The sequence below is a fragment of the Aquarana catesbeiana genome, linkage group LG05 (assembly GCF_042186555.1).
Source record: "Aquarana catesbeiana isolate 2022-GZ linkage group LG05, ASM4218655v1, whole genome shotgun sequence".
Classification (NCBI taxonomy): domain Eukaryota; kingdom Metazoa; phylum Chordata; class Amphibia; order Anura; family Ranidae; genus Aquarana; species Aquarana catesbeiana.
The window spans coordinates 546,895,042-546,918,271 of NC_133328.1; the positions used below are offsets into that span (position 1 = coordinate 546,895,042).

Consider the following 23,230-nt stretch of genomic DNA (forward strand, 5'->3'; position numbering starts at 1 on the left):
TGTGGAGTCTCTGAATGTGAGGACATCACTGCAGACTTGGTGTGGAGATAATCATCAGACTTCTTACCACAATGAACCAGTTCTATATCAGGACTCAGTGTAGTGAAGGTTTATTATTGTTGATAGTGTGAAGGAGTCTTCTACTTTTTCTGGACAGACTTTTTAAAATTCTAGTTATAATCCATTCCTCTATCAGCAATTATACCTCTTTGTTTGGAAGTAGGTTAAATTGTGTGCAGCCTATAATAGTTATTCCTATAGTGTGTGCCTTAAGGCTCAGCAAGCTCTATAAATCAGCTCTTCTTTTACTGATAATAAATAGTAGGAAGAATTTGCAGGAAAAAGGGTCCCAAGCCATCACATTATGAATTTCAGCTCTCTCAAGAGAAAGCAAAAAAAAAAAATCTATATTTTTGGGCTCTGTGCCATGGAAAGGTAAAAAAAAGTATATCCATGTGTGCTCTAAAAATAAACTGGAATGTTTTAAATCAGCAGGAAAGTAGATGCTTTTTCCTTGTTGTGCCAATACCCCTAGAAGAAAGATATTTGAATCTGTATGGCTTTTGATACCTGTCTAATAAAAACATTCTTAAATATGTGTAAATCTTTTTTTTTTCCTTCCTAATACAGCCATAAAACATTTTCTTTTGTGCAAAGTAGTAAAGGGCTTGCACCTGGTATTAGCAGACAAAGAAAGGCCGGATACATTTTTTCGTTGTATATTTTAAAGGGTGTGTTATATGCAGCATATGTTATTTTTTTCTTCATTTACGCTCTGCTTTTTCTCAAGTTCTGCTGTGTACAAATTCTCAGTTTCGTATGAAATATATATCACAGTTTCATAAGTTAAGGCAGAGACGTTACTAGTGTTATCTCTGGATTGTTTAACACACTGAGGTGTGTATCTCGCCTTGGCTGGACACGGAAAGCAAAAGTATGTAATTGGTGGTGTTTTGTAATGATATTGTTACATTGTATCCACAATGCTTCTGCTGATTGGGATTCTTTAAAGCTGAGAAATGATTGGTGGGGACCACCCAATCTAATTCCAAAGTATGAGGTGGCACTCCTAAGTCTTATCTAGCCTAACGATTGTGCTTCATCAAAAATCTTATTGGTTGATGTAGGCTATTGCTCATTGTCTTTGTTCTTAAAAGTTTCCTATTGAATAAACATGCTAATGACCTATAAAGATCAGGAATGAGGAATGTCACGCAGGCTGTCCCTAGATAAAGGTGCTGTAAAATTGCCGTGGGCCATTGCAAGTCAATGAATCAGGGCCTGTAATATACAGTATATTCACAGATATATAAGTGGTGTGGCCCTAGATACAGTATCTCACAAAAGTGAGTACACCCCTCACATTTTTGTAAATATTTTATTGGATCTTTTCATGTGACAACACTCAAGAAATGACACTTTGCTACAATGTAAAGTAGTGAGTGTACAGCTTATATAACAGTGTAAATTTGCTGTCCCCTAAAAATATTTCAACACACAGCCGTTAATGTCTAAACCGCTGGTAACAAAAGTGAGTACAGCCCTAAGTGAAAATGTCCAAATTGGGACCAATTAGCTATTTTCCCTCCCCGTTGTCTTGTGACTCATTAATGTTACAAGGTCTCAGGTGTGCATTGGGAGCAGGTGTGTTAAATTTGGTGTTATCGCTCTCACTCTCTCATACCGGTCACTGAAAGTTCAACATGGCACCTCATGGCAAAGAACTCTCTGAGGATCTGAAAAAAAGAATTGTTACCCGACATCTAGGCTAAAAGAAGATTGCCAAGACCCTGAAACTGAGCTGCAGCACGGTGGCCAAGACCATAAAGCTGTTTAACAGGACAGATTCCACTCAGAACAGGCCTTGCCATGGTCGACCAAAGAAGTTGAGTGCACGCGCTTAGTGTTATATCCGGAGGTTGTCTTTAGGAAATAGAGGTATGAGTGCTGCCAGCATTGCTGCAGAGGTTGAAGGGATGGGGGGTCAGCCTGTCAGTACTCAGACTATATGCCACACACTGCATCAAATTGGTTTGCATGGCTGTTGTCCCAGAAGGAGGCCTCTTCTAAAGATGATGCACAAGAAAATCTGCAAACAGTTTGCTGAAGACAAGCAGACTAAGGACATGGATTACTGGAACCATGTCCTGTGGTCTGAGGAGACAAAGATAAACTTATTTGGTTCAGATGGTGTCAAGCGTGTGTGGCAGCAACCAGGTGAGGAGTACCAAGACAAGTGTGTCTTGCCTACAGTCAAGCATAGTGGTGGAAGTGTCATGGTCTGGGTTTGCATGAGTGCTGACGGCACTGGGGAGCTACAGTTCTTTGAGGGAACCATGAATGCCAACATGTACTGTGAATATACTGAAGCAGAGCATGATCCCCTCTCTTCGGAGACTGGGCCGCAGGACAGTATTCCAGCATGATAAGGACCCTAAACACACCTCCAAGATAACCACTGCCTTGCTAAAGAATCTGAGGGTAAAGGTGATGGACTGGCCAAGCATGTCTCCAGACTCAAACCCTATTGAGCATCTGTGGAGCATCCTCAAAACGAAAGGTGGAGGAGCGCAAGATCTCTAACATCTACCAGCTCCATGATGTCGTCATGGAGGAGTGGAAGAGGACTCCAGTGGCAACCTGTGAAGCTCTGGTGAACTCCATGCCCAAGAGGGTTAAGGCAGTGCTGGAAAATAATGGTGGCCACACAATATTGACAGTTTGGGCCCAATTTGGACATTTTCACTTAGGGGTATACTCACTTTTGTTGCCAGCGGTTTAGACATTAATGGCTGTGTGTTGAGTTATTTTGAGGGGACAGCAAATTTACACTGTTTTACAAGCTGTACCCTCACTACTTTACATTGTAGCAAAGTGTAATGTCTTCAGTGTTGTCACATGAAAAGATATAATAAAATATTTACAAAAATGTGAGGGGTGCACTCACTTTTGTGAGATACTGTATATAAATGGTGTTCAACACAAACATAAGGGCTGGCTACTATGCAAGTGTAGTCCATTTTACATAGGGCCACAGCACCTTTTAAATGATGAGGGCACATTTAGTTAAAAAAAAAAAGTATTAAACTACCCCCAAAATAATTGAGTACTGTCCGTGATACTTTTTAGAATTTTCACTAACATCTAATTTTGCAGGACAAGCTTTCGGGGTGTACACCCTTCTTAAATGTCCAAGCAATACTAATGTGCAAAGTTTAATAGCTTCAATACCGGACACTTCCCCTTCCTTCCCAGGCCAATTTTCAGCTGTCACAATTTGAATGAGAATTTGCATGGTCATGCAACACTGATAGGCTGCACTGATGGGCATTGATGAGTCAGCACTGATGATATAGAACTGAAGGGCACTGATGAGGTGGCACTGATGAGGCACTAATATGCAGCACTGATAGGTGGCACTGATAGGTGACACTTATAGGCAGGGATAGGTGGCACTGATGGGCACTGATAGGCAGCACATATAGGCGGCACTGATGGGCAACACTGATGAGCAGACACTGAAAGGCAGCACACACTTGCATCACTGATGGGCACAGATTGGCATCACAGATGGGCACAGACTGGCATCACTGCTGGGCACTGATAATCAGGGCACTATCTGTACAGGTCTACCCTGTGAGGAGATGCCACTGATCGGCTCTCCTTGCCTCACGCTCTGTCAGTGTGAGGTGAGGAGAGCCGACAACTGGCATTTCCTTGTGATCTGCTATGATTGGACACAGCTGATCACATGGGTAAAGAGCCACGTCATCGGCTCTTTACCAAGATCGGGGTTGCATTGTGTCCCAGTGCAGGTGCCCAAGTGCGGTGTGACAGGGTGACGTCATATGATGTAGTCCCAGAACAATGGAACATCCCCCCCTCACTGTCATTACAGCAGACGGGAGGTAGTTAAAGTGGATGTAAACCCAAATGATTTTTTTTTTTTTTTTATATTAAGGCTTGCACCTTGTACAGTATAGGATTTCATGTCATCTGTAACCAGTCTTGGCACAAAGAGTTAATCCAACTCCGAGCAGTCCTCTTATCTTTTTTTCAGTGAGACAAAAACTGACACAGAGAAATAGGAGTCAGTTCTTCCTCCTTGCCATGAATGACAGGTGATTTACATATCTCATGCAAACGCTTAAGAGAGGAATTCTGTGTAATTCAGATCTCCTCCTCCTTTCTTCTCCAGCTCTCCCAGGATTGGCTGCTCCACACCTCAACATGATTGGGTATGCTGAAGTCATGTGGTGACTTTTCTGGGTTTTGACTGGATATTAGCGATCATAGCAGAAGTTCAGTGTAAGAAATACACAGGAGAAAATGCATGTTGACAAGGGGAGTGTAGAGGTGGGCGGGGAGTCTACTGACATCACGACTCCACCCACTGAGCTCCAGACAACAGACCCACCCACAGAATATGCAGTTTTCGGGTCTCATAACCGACAGAGGGGAGACATTTGACAGGTAAGGATACATGCAGGAGACATGTATATCCTTATAGATAACCACTATGACAGTACTTTAGAAAGGACGAAAGTGGGCTTACATCCACTTTAAAGGTAAATGAGAGATCTTGGGTCTTTTTGACACCAGGTCTCTCAGTAAAGAAGACCTGGCATGCTTATTTATATTACAAGGGGTGTTTACATTCCTGGTAATATGAATAAAAGTGATTAAAAAAAAAAAATAAAGGGACAGTGTAAAAATAAAAAAAAGTTAAATAAATAAGATTTTTTTTTTTAAAGCACCCCCCCGTCCCTTCAGGCTTGTGCACAGAAGTGAACGCATACGTAGGTCGCGCCCGCATATGTAAATGGTGTTAGTGCCACACATGTGAGGTATCGCTGTGATCATTAGAGCGAGAGCAATAATTCTAGCACCAAACCTCCTCTGTAACTCTAAACTGGTAAAATGTAAAAAACAAAGCGTCACCTGTGGAGATTTTTAGGTACCGTAGTTTGTCTCCATTCCACGAGCATGCGCAATTTTAAAGCATGACATGTTGGGTATCTATTTACTTTGCGTAAAATCATATTGCACATTATACAAAACAATTTGGTTAACTTAACTTTTTTTTTTCTTTATTCAAAAAAGTGTATTTTTTCCCAAAAAATTGCATTTGAAAGACCGCTGTGAAAATACGGTGTGACATAAAATATTGCAGCAATCGCCATTTTATTCTATAGAGTCTCTGCTAAAAAAATAAATATATCATGTTTGGGTGTTCTAAGTAATTTTATAGCAAAAAATATTAATTTAAACTTCCAGAAAAGGCCTGGTCTTAAAGTGGTTAACTACCATTGTACATCTGTCAGTTCCAAAAATATTTGAAACTGGATACCTAGAGGTGCTTGCACTTACCTTTTATATATCTTTCCAAACACCCCAGATCCCCCTTACCTGGCGAAGCTTAAATCTGGCCTGCCTTATCCTGCTTGCATATAATTCTAAAATGCAAGTCTGTTAGTGCACCTTGGGTTTCAGGGTCCCCAGAGTGTTTATGATCTCTGAAGGTAAGTTCACATAACTTCAAGTGCTTGCATTTATTTTTGTAGCCAAACTTACATTTTTAAAAAAGGAACTCCAAAAAATCTTTAAAAAAGAAGTTGCGTACTTTTCTACAGCAAAGTGATTTACAAATGTGTATTGCATATTCAGGAGTCTGAAACCAGTGGTGTGTAATAAAAATGAATTAATTAAAAGAATAAAAACGAGAGCTCAGTTATCTGATCTAAATCACAGGGTCAGCTCTTCTCCAGTCATTGAGTTCTCTCTACTGTGTTAGGAACTCCAAGATGTACCACAACAAGTTTTTCTTGCTGTCTGTGTCAGAGATTTACTGTGACGTTCTGTCCCAGCTACAATAGCCACAGGATTGAAAGTTTCCTAGGGATGACTCTGGAGGAAAGTCTAAAAGGTTAGTTGACAGAAAGTGTAGTGGAAAATTTTTCGGTTGTAAGATTTCCCATCAATTTTGGAGGAGATCGTTTCAGTTTCTGTTTGTCTGAGTGTAAATCTCTTCAAAAAGGACACACAGCATTAAAAACCAGACAGGGGCTCTATCCCTTCCCCATTCAAAAGTGAAATCACAAAATCTGAAAAACCTTTATCAAGGTGTGTTAATGTTTAAAAAATATACAGTATATGTATAGATTGTATTTAAAGTTGTGCTTTATCTTTTCATATACAAAAAGTAGAGCATGTGTAAACCTTACTCCTGTACAATGGCATTTTGCCATTGAGTACAAAAGACTAAGATTACAAGGACAAGATCAGATCTTATAACCCGTCTATGCTGATGCATTTGTCCATTCTTTACAATAACTGGCAGTTCAAGTAGAGAATCCTCAATTATAAGTTCAGGTCTGTATGTGTGACAAAAGTATCCACATAAAATAGATATATAGTGATTTAAGAAAAAGTTATGTGTTCCCTTTGAATCCCCATATATATTTCTGTACTAAGCTATAAAATGTATTTCAAATCAGGCTGGCTATAACTATCTTTCAAGTTACCTTTCTACAAAGAAATCTGTATTTTTCTTCTTAAAAATAATTTACTGTTGATCTTTCTCAACATTCACAGATTTTCTGGCCATTGTACATTCTCTTTCCACTGTCTTGGCAGCAGATTGTTCTTTGAGACCTTTTATAAATGTAATATTTTGGGGTCTTAGCCGCAAAGCAATGTTTTCATTATGAGATGCTGCATTCTTTACGCACTGTACTAGAAAAAAACAGAAATTGGTGTTTGTTACAATCAGTCATATTTTTTACCTTAAATTTGAAACATGTGTCGCATTTTTTTTACCGCATAGCTGTATCACTCTTGCAGCCATATATGGAAGAAATTAGGGATGAACTCCGGTCAAAACGTTAAATTGAGCAATAAATATATGATATAAATATCAGTCTTTGTTTTAATCTGCTATGAGGCAGACATTTTTTTTTCGTCACAGCTTTCAACCTGTAGAGCCACCATTACCACCTTTCATTAGACAACATTTGCCTGCGGTAATACATTAGTGCAACAAGTCAAACACTCATTTAATTTAGCCCAAAAAAAGACCCACTACATTCTGTTTTTTTGTTTTTTTTTATCATTTTTTTTTCATTTAAACATGTAATATTGTGTAGCTCTGTGTTTGTAGGCTTTTTCAGCTGTTGCCCTAAAAACAGACAGTTAGTCCATCATGCTTTTCATACCGAATGTCAGAGATGCACCTTGTAATATATATTTATTTATTGAATAGAACTAAAATTGAAAAAGATTTTCTACAAATAGATAGAACATAAAAACATTAGTTCATAAACCTGTAAAAGAAACCATACTTTTGCTAAAAAAAAAGAAGAAGAATGGTAAACATATCTGATTGCTATGCAAGCTTTATAATTTGTATATAACCTTTATTAAAATTACATTTCTTTTTTAATCGGTAGCCACTACACTTTGTTTTTGTTAAAATGACAACTGTATGTGGTATAGAATGCCCCTAGAAACCTCATTCCCCCATATATGATTAGTTCCCTGAACTCTGTAGTGTGCTTGAACTGAAATAAGTGACATCTCCTACAAAATTTGGTTTTGGTGAGAAGCTGTAAAAAGGGTCCTCTTTGATAAAGGCTTATTTCGTTTTCATGACAGCACCTAGGCTATGGGGAGGATATTTAGACAGTTTAGGAATGGACATAAAGTAAGGTTTACACCAGTTATTCCAAGACAAGGATAGGTAGGACCGTGCAAAAGGGGCTTATTTTGCTTCCGTTTAAGTGAAAGCTTCACGTGATTTTAAGGTTCTTTGTTATTTAAAAAAAAAATGTCATACTTACCTGCTCTGTGTTATGGTTCTGCACAAAACAGCCCCGATCCTCTTCTTCTCAGGTCCCCCGCTGGGGCTCCTGGTTTCTCCCCCTTGACCAGTGCCCTCAATAGCAAGCCGCTTGCTATTGGGGCACTGTTGCATGCTCGCTTCCAAGCCACGCTCTATGCCACCATAAGATACATAGAACTGCAACTCGGCCCCACCCCCTGCTCTTACCTCAGTGGCGCACTGGCTGATTGGCTGTGATTGTCAGGGGCTCCCGCTGCTGTGTCTCAGCCAATGAGAAAAGAGAGACCGGGGACAGCGGAGTCTGAATCGAGCGGGAGCTCAGGTGAGTATAAGGGAGGGGCTAAGGGGGGAGCAGGACACAGAAGGTTTTTTACTTTCATACATAGAATGCATGAAGGTAAAAAACCTTCAGCCCTACTTTTTTTTGTGAACTTCAAAAGTAACATGTGGTGATGCGCGTGCCTTAAAATTCTCTCAATACAATAAATCATATTTCTAAAGTCTGTGAGTGAATAACTCTTGGACTACCAAGTGATGGCTCTCAAATTATAAAAATAAATCGGATACATCAAATAATAATCTGTGGGTTGCTGCATGCACAGAATTATTATACAATTTATAAATAAAATAAAAGTGTGCTGTGCTACCAATCTCAAAATGATAAATGTGCAATACCATGGAAAAGGAAAAGGGCTCACCTAGGTAACACTGCAGTGGTGAGCCAGTCTGGTCTCACTGTGGTGTACTGTGGTGTATTCGGAGCAAAGCCTTACTAGGAAGTGCTGGGAGACACAGCCAAGGTCTTTGCTCCGAATCCACCTCAGCGGGACCAGACCCGCTCACCACAGCGGTGTTACCCAGATGAGCTCTTTTCTTTCTTACTGTTGATCCTTATGGTCTTACTGTTGATCCTTATGGTCTTTCCAATAATTTTTGAATCTTGAAATGAATCTTTTGAACATGTCATTTTTTTCCCACAAGTTTTTTGACAATGTGGAATGAAAATAGTGCATTTTTTACACATTTTTACACTGATGAGCTCTATAGTGGCACTGTAGCAGCACTGTAGGGCACTAATGAGCCCTGTAGTGGCACCGTAGGGAGCTGATGGCACTGTAGGGGCACAGATGGCACTGTTTAGCCCTGTGGGGGCACTGATGGCACTGTTCAGTACTATAGGGGCAATGATGGCACTGTTCAGCACTATAGGCGCACTGTAGGGGCACTGATGGCACTGTTCAGCACTGTATGGGCACTCGGGTTCGTGCCAGCTCTCACTGCTGTGGTGTTTCCCTCTTCTTTCCTCACACTGATACATCGTGTGAGGAGAGGAGAGCGAAACACCGCAGCAGTGCAAGCTGAACCGGGCACTATTCTGTGTTTTTGACAAGTGATCACTCCGTCATTGGATGGAGCGATCACGTGGTAAAGGCCCGCTGTGATTGGCCCTTTATCACGATGCATGATGCGCTGGGTCCTCGAGGATCCAGTGATCACAGACACTTCTGGGTGCATACCTCAGGGGAAGCACAAAGCACGGGAGGCCATCATGTGATAGCCTCCCAGAACTAGCCAGTTGTGCTGTAGCCGTCATAGGGCTATAGCGTGGTCGGCAAGTGGTTAATATGTGATCCGTACAATTTTTTGCAGACATTTTCTTCTCTCCTTTACTCTGGCTCTCATACTTTTTCCACCCAGTCCTTCCTGATTGTTATCCACTCTGGAGCCTTCCCTCCAGCCCTGGGTCCAGCCTACTCTTTCTCCAGTGATCTCCTCTCTGATGTTATCTGTCACAGGTCTGTAGAGTTTATCCTCCTTATCATCCCTATGTACTTTTCTGTGACCAGTGGGACTACTCTGCTATGGGTGGTGGTACCTTCTGTGCTCTCCCTGTACTAAGCTCAAACTCTTTACTATTTTTAATGTATTCACTTTTCTGTTTATTTTCACCTACAGTACATTTACCTGGTGGCTTTACACTGGGTTCATGCCTGTTTTTTAACTTCTTAATCTGCAGGCTCCTCGGCACCACCCCCTCCCTGCCTCCTTGCCCTCTTGTACTTTTTTCTATAAATACAACATGTTTATCATGGTTTCCTATTCCAGCCCTGACTTGTCTCTGGTATCTATCTTTATTTTGTTGTTTTTCTGTTCCCTCAAATGTCAGTTTCTACAAACTATGGGATATGTACTGGAATTCTTGTTTATTTCTTTCTTATTAGTAATGGTGGTGATTAGCGACTTTTAGCGTGACTGCGATATTGCAGCAGACAATTGGACACTAACTGACAATTAGGTTTGTGTATGGAGCCAGTACTTAATACCTATTATAAAGATAGAAACTGCGTAAACTGTCGGCGCTCTATAAATCATGTATAATAATAATATAATAATAGAAACCTTTCTATAGCAGCACCCCCAGGAGGCGGTGGTAGCATTAGATCTCACTTTGACTAATGTCCTTTATCTCTCTTCTACTCATGTAAAGAATGGGGAGAGCTCTGCATTCTAGGGAGCATAGTGTCTTTACTACCAGGAGATATTTGAGGATCAAGTGGTAAAGGAGAACTGCATTATATGTTGCCGTTAGATGCTGGTATCTTTCTCGTGGCCATATTGTCAGGGCTAGCAGTGTTTGGGCTCTATTACCCCTGTATAACATGTGAGGCTACAGTATAGTCAATAATTACAAGAAACATCTAGTTGCAATAATTTTAACTAAAGACAGTACAACAAATTACTACATATGTTCTGACCTATAACTGAAATTGCGCATTTTGTTCTGACCTATAACTGAAATTGCGCATTTTGTAATTGTTTATTGAGGACATAACATGAAAACAATATAGGTATTCTTTGGCCTCTATTTATGCACAACTAGACCTAATAATGCTTAATGTAAAAAAGGTAATTCATTTTTCACTGAACTGTAAATAAAAATAAAAAAAATGACTTTACAGTATGCTTTTATTTCCAAAAGGTGATTAAGCAAGAACAAAATGGTCTAGGGGGAAATGATAAATCGCATACTCTAGAAGATATCAGCAATAAAGGGAAGAAACTAGCAGCCCTAGAACGAGAGCACAAAGACCTATTGGAGAAGCTGAAACTCAGCTTTGTAGAGGTAAGTTTTAGTTATATAGACAAACATCGATTGATATGAGCAGGACTTTGCATATACATACAGTAAAACCGCACAAGGTTCACTAGGGAGGACCATACTGTAGAAGTCAAAGGATGAGTTGCCCAGGGTCCAAGGAGGCAACCAATAGTCACCATGGTTTCTGGCTTACAATGTTGACAAGTGATAAGTAAAAACATATCTGAGTCCTCAATCATGCCAATATACTGAACCACATCACTGTTTTTTTTTTACTCTGTGGCTGTTCGGGTGGTACTGTATGTGCTCAGTTTGCATGGACAGGCAAAGCTTGACCAATGGAAAACTAGCTCTATGCAGACCGTGTATTGTACAGAAACATCCAGACATTGAGCAGATTTTGCCTGTCCGCACAAGCTGAGTGTAGAAGAACTTGAGCAGGCATTGTTTCAGCATGGCCTCCGTCTGCTGTGCAAGCACATGCACTAAAAGGCTAGAAAAATGGCCAGTGTTCAATGTCAGAAAGCAGTGATGTGCCGCATGTGTTTGTGGAGGGGAGGGGTATGACTTTGGAATGGTAGCGATTTGGGGCTTAACTTTAGCTGCCCAGCTTTCATCTAACCTGTTTTCTAAATATGCATTACTAATGAACATGGGTATGGTATTTTTGTGTGGGGGCTCTCAAATGAAAAAGGAATATGTAAAACTAGCTATATTTGTATGTACCTTCAAAACGTCATATTTACAGTATTATTGTCATTTGGAAAATGGCATAATACACATTCAGTAAAAAAAAAAAAATCACTTTTTGGGCCCGGTTACTTATTTTACCTTACACATACAGTTCATTCACAAAATGCTTTACTATCAGTGTACAAGGCTTTCAAACAATAAGAGAAAACACGCTATTAAAGTGGTTGTAAACCATTCCATATACCCAGGGAAGTGACTATCTTCAGGTGAAACACATAGGTGAAACAAATCATCCTAGAGTCTTCTCTTCTCTCCATCCATTCAAAGTGCATAATTTATAAAGCTTGTCTGAGCTGTCAGAAAAAAGGGGGCAGAGAGCTGATGTTACACTCTGCAGAGCTCAGTAAGTAAGTTAGCACTTCCGCCTAGGAGCACTAAGGTCATCTGTTTGAATCCTAACTATGGCACTACCTGCCTGGAGTTTGCATGTCCTTCTTGTGCCTGCGTGGGCTTCCTCTGGGTACTCTGGTTTCCTCCCACAATCCAAAGTCATGCTGGTAGGTTAGTTGGCTCCTGTCTAAATGGCCCTAGTATGTGTATGTTTGAATATGAGTTAGGGACCTTATAGATTGTAAGCTCCTTGAGGACAGGGACTGATGTGAATGTTTATATATATATATAAATATATATATATATATATATATATATATATATATATATATATTACAGTATCTCACAAAAGCGAGTACACCCCTCACATTTTTGTAAAAATTTTATTATATCTTGTCATGTGACAACACTGAAGAAATGACACTTTGCTTAATGTAAAGTAGTGAGTGTGCAGCTTGAATAAGAATGTAAATTTGCTGTCCCCTCAAAATAACTCAACACACAGCCATTAATGTCTAAACCGCTGGCAACAAAAGTGAGTACACCCCCTAAGTGAAAATGTCCAAATTGGGCCCAATTAGCCATTTTTCCTCCCCGGGGTCATGTGACTAGTTAGTGTTACAAGGTCTCAGGTGCGAATGGGGAGCAGGTGTGTTAAACTTGGTGTTATCGCTCTTACTCTCTCATACTGGTCACTGGAAGTTCAACATGGCACCACATGGCAATCAACTCTCTGAGGATCTGAAAAAAAGAATTGTTGCTCTACATAAAGATGGCCTAGGCTATAAGAAGATTACCAAGACACTGAGACAGAGCTGCAGCACGGTGGCCAGGACCATATAGAGGTTTAACGGGACAGGTTCCACTCAGAACAGGCCTTGCCATGGTTGACCAAAGAAGTTGAGTGCACGTGCTCCGCATCATATTCAGAGGTTGTCTTTGGGAAATAGACATATGAGTGCTGCCAGCATTGCTGCAGAGTTTGAAGGGGTGGGGGGGGGGTCAGCCTGTCAGTGCTCAGACCATACGCCGCACACTGCATCAAATTAATCTGCATGGCTGTTGTCCCAGAAGGAAGCCTCTTCTAAAGATGATGCACAAGAAAGCCCGCAAACAGTTTGCTGAAGACAAGCAGACTAAGGACATGGATTACTGGAACCATGTCCTGTGGTCTGATGAGACCAAGATAAACTTATTTGGTTCAGATGGTGTCAAGTGTGTGTGGCAGCAAGCAGGTGAGGAGTACAAAGACAAGTGTGTCTTGCCTACAGTCAAACATGGTGATGGGAGTGTCATGGTCTGGGGCTGCATGAGTGCTGCTGGCACTGGGGAGCTACAGTTCCTTTGGGGAACCATGAATGCCAACATGTACTGTGACATACTGAAGCAGAGCATGATCCCCTCCCTTCGGAGACTGGGCCGCAGGGCAGTATTCCAACATAACATCTCCAAACACACCTCCAAGATGACCACTGCCTTACTAAAGAAGCTGAGGGCAAAGGTTATGGACTGGCCAAGCATGTCTCCAGACCTAAACACTATTGAGCATCTGTGGGGCATCCTCAAAAGGAAGGTGGAGGAGCGCAAGGTCTCTAACATCCAACAGCTCCGTGATGTTGTCATGGAAGAGTGGAAGAGGAGTCCAGTGACAACCTGGGAAGCTCTGGTGAACTCCATGCCCAAGAGGGTTAAGGCAGACAGCAAATTTACACTGTTATACAAACTGTACACTCACTGCTTTACATTGTAGCAAAGTGTCATTTCTTCAGTGTTGTCACATGACAAGATATAATACATTTTTTACAAAAATGTGAGGGGTGTACTCACTTTTGTGAGATACTGTGTGTGTGTATATATATATATATATATATATATATATATATATATATATATATATATATATATATATATATATATATATATACACACACTATATTACAAAAAGTATTGGGACGCCTGCCTATACACACACATGATCTTTAATGGCATCCCAGTCTTAGTCCGTAGGGTTCAATATTGAGTTGGCTCACCCTTTGCAGCTATAACAGCTTCAACTCTTCTGGGAAGGCTGTCCACAAGGTTTAGGAGGGTGTCTATAGGAATGTTTGACCAATCTTCCAGAAGCACATTCAGTGAGATCAGGCACTGATGTTGGAGAGCGCTGTTGGGGTCAGGACTGACTTGTGCAGACAAGTCAACCACTCCAAACTTGCTCAACCATGTCTTTATGGACCTTGCTTTGTGCACTTGTGTGCAGTCATGTTGGAACAGGAAGGGCCATCCCCAAACTGTTCTCACAAAGTTGGGAGCATTAAATTGTCCAAAATGTCTTGGTTTGCTGATGCCTTTAGAGTTCTCTTAACTGGAACTAAGGGGCCAAGCCCAACTCCTAAAAGACAACCCAACACCATAATCCCCCCCTCCACAAAATGATTTGAACCAGTGCACAAAGCAAGGTCCATAAAGACATGGATGAGCGAGTTTGGGGTAGAGGAACTTGACTAGCCTGCACAGAGTCCTGATCCCAACCTGATAGAACACCTTTGGGATGAATTAGAGAGGAGACTGTGAGCCAGGCTTTCTCTTCTACATCAGTGCCTGACCTCACAAATGTGCTTCTGCAAGAATGGTCAAACATTCTCGTAGACACACTCCTAAACCTTGTGGACAGCCTTCCCAGAATAGTTGAAGCTGTTATAGCTGCAACAGGTGGGCCAACTCGATATTAAACCCAACGGACTAAGACTGGGTTGCCATTAAAGTTCATGTGCGTGTAAAGGCAGGTGTCCAAATACTTTTGGTACTATAGTGTATGTAAAAAAACAAACATGCAGCGCTACCAATCTGCCGAAAAAAATGGTGACATCCTACACTAAATATCCGTATATGTATATATTTACTGACTTGCATAATAAATTAATAACTTAAAATATATAGTACCTCAGAACAATATTGAGCATGTTAACAATAGCAGTGACACACTCCTATAAAATAAATCAATGTAAGACTCAGAAAAATTGTATACCATGCAATGAGTGAGTGTTCACACTTATTATCCAGTTCTTGCAATTTCTGTCTGCCTTGCAAAGCCTCATGGGACTTGTAGTTTTGCAACAGCTGGAGGGCCGCCAGTTTGAGACCCCTGATTTAGACCCTTTGCTGTGACACTCATATATTTAATTCAGGTGCTGTCCATTTCTTCTGATCATCATTGAGATGGTTCTACACCTTCATTTGAGTCCAGCTGTGTTTGATAATACTGATTGGACTTGACTAGGAAAGCCACACACCTGTCTATATAAGACCTTACAGCTCACAGTGCATGTCAGAGCAAATGAGAATCATGAGGTCAAAGGAACTGCCTGAAGAGCTCAGAGACAGAATTGTGGCAAGGCACAGATCTGGCCAAGGTTACAAAAAAGTTTCTGCAGCACTTAAGGTTCCTAAGAGCACAGTGGCCTCCATAATCCTTAAATGGAAGATGTTTGGGACGACCAGAACCCTTCCTAGAGCTGGCCGTCCGGCCAAACTGAGCTATCAGGGGAGAAGAGCCTTGGTGAGAGAGGTAAAGAAGAACCCAAAGATCACTGTGGCTGAGCTCCAGAGATGCAGTCGGGAGATGGGAGAAAGATGTAGAAAGTCAACCATCACTGCAGCCCTCCACCAGTCGGGGCTTTATGGCAGAGTGGCCCGACGGAAGCCTCTCCTCAGTGCAAGACACATGAAAGCCTGCATGGAGTTTGCTAAAAAAACACCTGAAGGACTCCAAGATGGTGAGAAATAAGATTCTTTGGTCTGATGAGACCAAGATAGAACTTTTTGGCCTTAATTCTAAGCGGTATGTGTGGAGAAAACCAGGCACTGCTCATTACCTGTCCAATACAGTCCCAACAGTGAAGCATGGTGGTGGTAGCATCATGCTGTGGGGGTGTTTTTCAGCTGCAGGGACAGGACCACTGGTTGCAATCGAGGGAAAGATGAATTCGGCCAAGTACAGGGATATCCTGGACGAAAACCTTCTCCAGAGTGCTCAGGACCTCAGACTGGGCCGAAGATTTACCTTCCAACAAGACAATGACCCTAAGCACACAACTAAAATAACGAAGGAGTGGCTTCACAACAACTCCGTGACTGTTCTTGAATGGCCCAGCCAAAGCCCTGACTTAAACCCAATTGAGCATCTCTGGAGAGACCTAAAAATGGCTGTCCACCAACGTTTACCATCCAACCTGACCGAACTGGAGAGGATTTGCAAGGAGAAATGGCAGAGGATCCCCAAATCCATGGCTGTATTAGATCAAAAGGGTGCTTCTACTAAATACTGAGCAAAGGGTCTGAATACTTAGGACTATGTGATATTTCAGATTTTCTTTTTTAATAAATCTGCAAAAATTTCAACAATTGTGTGTTTTTCTGTCAATATGGGGTGCTGTGTGTACATTAATGAGGAAAAAAATGAACTTAAATGATTTTAGCAAATGGCTGCAATATAACAAAAAGTGACAAATTTAAGGGGGTCTGAATACTTTCCGTCCCCACTGTACAGCTAAATTTTTATTTTATTTTTTTTTTTTTACTATTTTTGGCCAGTTTTCCTTTGATAATAAAAAAAAAAAAATCAAGAGATATCTGTTACCATTTACCACCAAAAGAAAACACAATTTGTCCTGAAAAAAACAAGGTATAATTCACCTGGATATACAAAGTCACTGCGATGATATGTACAGTTATACAAACTCATGTCAAAGTTGCAAAGCTGTGTTCAGAAAGTAACATTTGTTTTACCCTCAGCACATACCACACAACAAACCACTTCTTCACAAAATAAGAATGACAGGAGACCATACACTGCTATACAGCATATTCAATAAGCTGCGCTAGCAAGCCTCTCTAACCATTCCAGCCTCCCTCAAAGCTGCTGTGTGTGTTGTTTCTTACATACATATATACTGTACATATAGAAGTTACATGTGTGTACAGACCACCTACTCAGCAACATTTTTACAATATGAGTAGGTTCTGAAGGACACCACAGTAAGATATTAAGATGAGAGAAAAAAAACTCCAATCAAACCTGTTTTACCTGCAAAAAGATTTGAATCTGTCTGTCCAGTACTGAGATTTACACCGCTCTGCAATAAAACACTTCCCTGTCTGGCCGGGGAGAAAACCTGATTTTTACCTGCTACAGTTTAGTAACACTTAAAGAATATGTAAACCCAACATTTCATATTCCTGATATGTGCCTGCTGTACCATGCACTTGTATGAAAAAGTTTCCTGTTCTCTTGTATCACTTTCTTTGTATGTAATCTCTGGTGTTCCTGCCAGTCCCTCTACTTTAATTATAAAAACTGACCACACTAAACATGAGAGCACAGCATGGTCACTTTTCAGCCTGTGCAATGCTAGGAACTTAGCCTGCTCTCCACCAATGATCAGACTTCTGCTGACAACCCCCGACCACGACACAACCAGTATGTTGCTTTTTCTCCTCCCCTCTAGCTCACTGAGCTCATTATGCAGCTGAGAACAGAGAGAATGTGATCAATTCTCATTGCATTGCAGAACAACCGATTGGCTGCTTGTATTGCTTCTCACTTTTCCTCTCTACAAAGGGACAACTGTAAAGGGACAAGAAGTAAAATTCAGGTATTTACACTGCTTGCAGAAAAAAAAACACACATTTGAGGGTGTATTCATAAATGCAGTATTTTAACTTCTGCATTGGCAATTAGCGTGGACTTTAATTGCCGGGAGGGCCTCAACAGATATTCTCCCGTGCATGAGCTGCCTGCACGTCCCCTGCGGGGCACAGTGAGACTCGGCTGATCACAGATCGGAGTGAGGGGCCCATCCCGGCCCCTTACCACGTGATCACCTGTCAGCCAATGACAGCTGATCACGTGATATAAACAGAAGACCGGTAATCGGCTTTTTTTGTCAAAGGGACATCGGTCCCGAACAGGGAGAGCCACCGCTGCTTCATCTGTGCCCACCGGTGCCACCTGCCAGTGCCCACTGGTGCCACCTGCCAGTGCCCACCAGTGCCACCTGCCAGTGCATATCAGTGCAGTCAATCAGTGCGCACCAGTGCTGCCATCAGTGCCTCATCATCAGTGCTGCCTATCAGTGTCACCTACCAGTGCCACCTATCAATGCCCTTCAGTGCCGCCCACCAGTGCTGCCTCTTCAGTGGCCACCAATGCCACCTATCAGTGCCCATCAGTGTCCATCATTGCAGCCTCATCAGCGCACATCAATGAAGGAGAAAAATTATCTGTTTGCAAAATTTTATAACGAACTATAAAAGTTTTTTTTTTCATAATTTACTGTCTTTTTTTGTTTTTTTAGCAAAAAATAAAAAACCCAGCAGTGATTAAATACCACCAAAAGAAAGTTCTATTTGTGGGGAAAAAAATTCTAAAACTTTCATTTGAGTACAGTGTAGCATGACCACACAATTGTCATTCAAAGAGTGACAGCGCTGAAAGCTGAAAATTGGCCTGGGCAGGAAGGGGGGTTTAAGTGCCCAGTAAGCAAGTGGTTACATTTGACTGGAGTTCAGTTCTTTTTTTAACTGAGAAAAATGAAAAATGTTCAACAAATGATTTATTCATTGAAAACATTATAGTGGTAAATTTAAAGAGGTGAATTAAAGTGGTACACTTTAAAGAGGTGAATTAAAGAATAAGTATACATGAGCAAGAAAAATAATTAATATTGTTTAAAAGGTTGATTATTTTGCTACCCTGCCTTTCAGCTTAAATTAGCCAGAAAGGTTGCATTAAGCTTTAATGTATGTGTTATGCCTATGTGGTATCTTTGATGCCATTCTACAAGAAGCATATCCTAAGGAGATATTACATTTTACTTTGAATATAATTTTCCATTATATCAATCGACATTGTATTGTCATTTCCAATAAAGCATTTGCTGTATATAAAGAAAACAGCAAATGATTGTACTTGATAAAAGCTTAATGAATTATTATAGGTTAATGGATAAGATGTCACAGCTTACTCTATCAGTTAATATCTGCCATAGGAAAGCATAATGAGCTACAGCAATAAATGACAGAGAAGTCTAACTTCGTACTATACGTTCTTTTCTATTTATTTGCTGGAAATTATGTTCAAATGGTGTTAGACTGGCCACTAAAAGCTGAACTGCAGTCAGAGCTTAATATAGTAGTTTTAATCGAATTCTTAGTAGAAGGGAGGTCTTCTGGATCTTTAAATTAGACACTCAGATTCCCAAAGGATTGAATTATGACTGGGACATCACACGTCAGGAAAAGCCTTCTTGCAAGCAGTCTAGCAATAGAAAGATTAAAAGGATGCCTGTGCACAGAAGCGCCGTCCTTGTGCGCAATAGCGGCACAAGGGCGCGCGCAGGAGCGCGAGCGCCCCCTATGACAGCACTTGGCACCAAAGATGTGCTATAAAAAGGGGACTGTTCCATTGCTGCCTTGCTGACTGGTCTACAGTGTTCCTGAAGACCCCTGCCGCCTTGTTACCTGTGATCTGTACCTTGAAACCTGTTACATGTTTGGACTGTTCTTGACTACCCTGTTTGCTGCCTGCCCCGATCTCGGCTTTGGACTTTGACTACTCTTCTGGATTACCCTTCTGTACCTGATCTACCCGCCTGTGTCCTGACCCGGTCTGCCTGTACCCTGCTGTCTGCATCCTGCTGCTGGACTACAAGACACCTCCCTGCTGTCTGCATCTTGCTGCTGGACTACAAGACACCTCGCTGCTTTTTGCATCCTGCTGCTGGACTACAAGACACCTTGCTGCTTTTTGCATCCTGCTGCTGGACTACAAGACACCTCCCTGCTGTCTGCACCCTGCTGCTGGACTACAAGACACCTCCTTGCTGTCTGCATCCTGCTGCCAGTCTACAAGACATCTCCCTACTGTCTGCATCCTGCTGCTGGACTACGAGACACCTCCCTGCTGCCTGCATCCTGCTGCCAGTCTACAAGACTCCTCCCTGCTGTCTGCATCCAGCTGCTGAGTTACAGCGCACCTTCCTGCTTTATGCATCCTGCTGCCGGACTACAGGACACCTCCCAGCTGACTACAGGACCCAGCCCTCTGCTCCAGCTTTCCAGTCAGGCACTTGTGCCCCTTTGTATTCTTGAGCCCCTGTCATCACTACCAGGGGTTCCCGAGTCAGAGGTATACGAGAGGCCATTCCCTGCATTTCAGGCTCTACCTACCAAGTACGTGACAGTACCGGACAGCCACGTCCGAGCCCACGCAGGGAACGTCGCCCATGGAGGACTTATGCCGTCATCTAGCTGGACTCACGCAAGCTGTTAAGGACTTACAAGACGGTTATAAACAACTAGAAGAGCGTGTCCAAGTTCTCTCTGCCCCAGCTCCGGGTCCACCCGCTGCTCCTTCAGTAGTCATGTTGCCTCCAGAACCCAAAGTTCCCACACCAGAAAGGTTCTCCGGGGACTGCACCAAGTATAGGGCATTCCGTAATGCCTGTGAACTTTTCTTTGCACTGCAACCCAGAACTTTCTCCCTAGAAACCACTAAGGTGGGTTTCTTCATTTCTCTCCTACTGGGCGAACCCCAGGCATGGGCTCATCGCCTCTTGGAGCAGAAGAATAACTGTCTTAACCGTCTGGATACTTTCTTTCAAGCCATGGCCCTTCTATACGAAGATCTGCAACAAGCAGCTACTGCAGAAGCAACACTATTCTCTCTCCAGCAGGGCTGTAGGGCGGCGGAGGACTATGCATCTGAGTTGAGGCGTTGGAGTTCCGACACAAACTGTAACGACGCCGCCCTACGCTACCAGTTTCGCATGGGACTTTCCGAAGCATTAAAGGATGAGCTGGCCCGGGTTGGCATTCCGGCTACACTTGAAGGCCTTATCAACCTGTCGAATAGACAGGCGCTTAAGAGAACGTAGAGCAGAACGTGCAGCTGGTCCCTCTCGCCCGGTATGGATGTTACCACGTGTACCAAATCCTCCTGTTCACACTCCTACTGATACTTCTGAACCAATGCAACTTGGCTTGAACCGTCCCTCACTGACCCCTGAAGAACGTCAACGCCGGCAGGCTAACAACCTCTGCCTTTATTGCGGGGAATCTGGACACTATGTGAGGACTTGTCCCGCAAAGACCTGTAAGGCCATTACCTTCTCTTCTACTTCCTTATCTGCTGTGTTTAACAATACCACTCACCTGGCTATTCCCATTTCTCTACAGCTTCCAGGAGGGAACATCTAAGCAACCGCTATAATTGATTCCGGAGCCTGTAGCAGATTTATGGACTTATCTTTTGCTCACAAGTTCCAAATCCCGCTACGACCCAGAGCACAGGGAGTGCCTGTACACCTGGCCGACGGATCGGCTATTAAATCTGGGCCTGTAACACAAGAGAAAGTTCCTCTAAATACCACCATTTCCGGCAACCAACGGGAACTACTCTGTCTTGACATCATTGAGTCACCCTTGTTTCCCATCATACTGGGCATGCCCTGGCTCAAAGCTTACAACCCACAAATTGACTGGTCTACTGGAAAAATCAGTTTTCACTCCCCTTACTGCCGTCAGCATTGCCTACCGGGAATTACTGATGTTCCATCTTCCCTGCTGTGTCTGGAGACCGATGCTAAAACCTACCAAACTGTTCCAGAAGCGTACCATAGTTTCCTGGATGTGTTCAGTCGGAAAGGGGCAGAAACACTTCCCCCACACAGACCCTATGACTGCCGATTGAACTTCTTCCCGGGGCAGAGATTCCCTTTGGGAGAATTTTCCCCTTAACCGAACTGGAGCTTTGTACGCTTAAAACTTACATCGATGAGAACCTGGAAAAAGGGTTCATACGCCCTCCACCTGCTGGAGCAGGGATCTTCTTCGTAGAAAAGAAGCATCACTCCCTACGCCCTTGCCTAGATTACCAGGACCTTAATAAAATTATAATCAAGAACCGGTACCCCTACCTTTGGTACCTGAACTATTTCAGAGACTCGGAACTGCATCTATATTCACCAAACTGGATCTTCGTGGAGCATACAACTTAGTCCGGATCCGAAGCGGGGACGAATGGAAGACTGCCTTCCGCACCTGCTTCAGGCACTTTGAATACCTGGTGATGCCCTTTGGGTTATGTAATGATCCTGCCACTTTCCAGCATTTCGTGAATGATATCTTTAGAGACTACCTTGATCTGTTCATCATAGTTTATCTGGATGACATCCTGATCTCCTCTTCCCTGTCTATCCACCGGGAATATGTCAGAAAAGTTCTAACTCGGCTTCGCCAACACAGCCTGTACGCCAAACCTGAGAAATGCGAGTTTGAACGCCAAAGCATTCAGTTTCTGGGTCTGATCATTTCTATAGACGGAGTCAAGATGGATCCACAGAAGGTTTCTGCCATCTTGGATTGGCCGGCCCCTACGGATAAGAAAGGAGTACAGCGCTTTGTGGGCTTTGCAAATTTCTATTGCAAGTTCATCAGGGGATTTTCTTCCATTATCACTCCCATCACAAGACTGACTCGGCAAGGCACCCGGTTCCAATGGTCCCCTGAGGCTCAAGCTGCTTTTACCTCCTTGAAAGACCAGTTTGTGTCAGCCTCCGTCCTGAAGCATCACGACCCAGCTTTACCCTACATACTGGAGGTAGGTGCTTCCGAGATAGCAGTGGGGGGCGGTACTTTCGCAGAGACAAGGCTCCAAGGCTTTATTGCATCCAGTGGCGTTATTCTCCCGCAGGTTAACCGAAGCCGAAAGGAATTATGATGTTGGGGACAGGGAGTTACTGGCAATCAAAGCCGCACTTGAGCAATGGCGCTACCTCCTGGAGGGAGCATCCCACCCTATTCTGGTGTACACCGACCACAAGAACTTAGAGTACCTGAAGGTTGCCAAAAGATTGAAACCACGCCAGGCCAGATGGGCACTCTTCTTCACCAGGTTCACTTTTCACATTACTTACAGGCCGGGATCAAAGAATACCAAACCAGATGCGCTGTCTCGGATGTTCAGTGAACCTGAAGCTCCTTCTCCCCCAGACACCATTCTTGCTCCTGGGAACTTTCTTATGCTTCAAGGAGACCTGCTGTCTCAAATCAGACAGGCATCTTCAACAACTCCCCTTCTAGCGAATGTCACTCTCTATAGTCCAGAGATGAATTATTATGGTACAAGGACAAAATTTTTGTGCCACAAC

At 42.5% G+C, this 23,230-nt stretch overlaps 1 protein-coding gene across 6 annotated transcripts in view; it reads left to right on the forward strand.

Moving 5' to 3' along the window:
• Positions 1 to 23,230, forward strand: part of LOC141145285 (uncharacterized) — a 577,610-nt gene that overhangs the window by 335,069 nt on the left and 219,311 nt on the right. For all 6 annotated transcript variants that reach the window (XM_073631839.1, XM_073631841.1, XM_073631840.1 and 3 more), the window contains one exon: positions 10,821 to 10,964. In XM_073631839.1, coding sequence (XP_073487940.1) covers positions 10,821 to 10,964 — 144 coding nt within the window. The remainder of the gene's footprint in view (positions 1 to 10,820; positions 10,965 to 23,230) is intronic.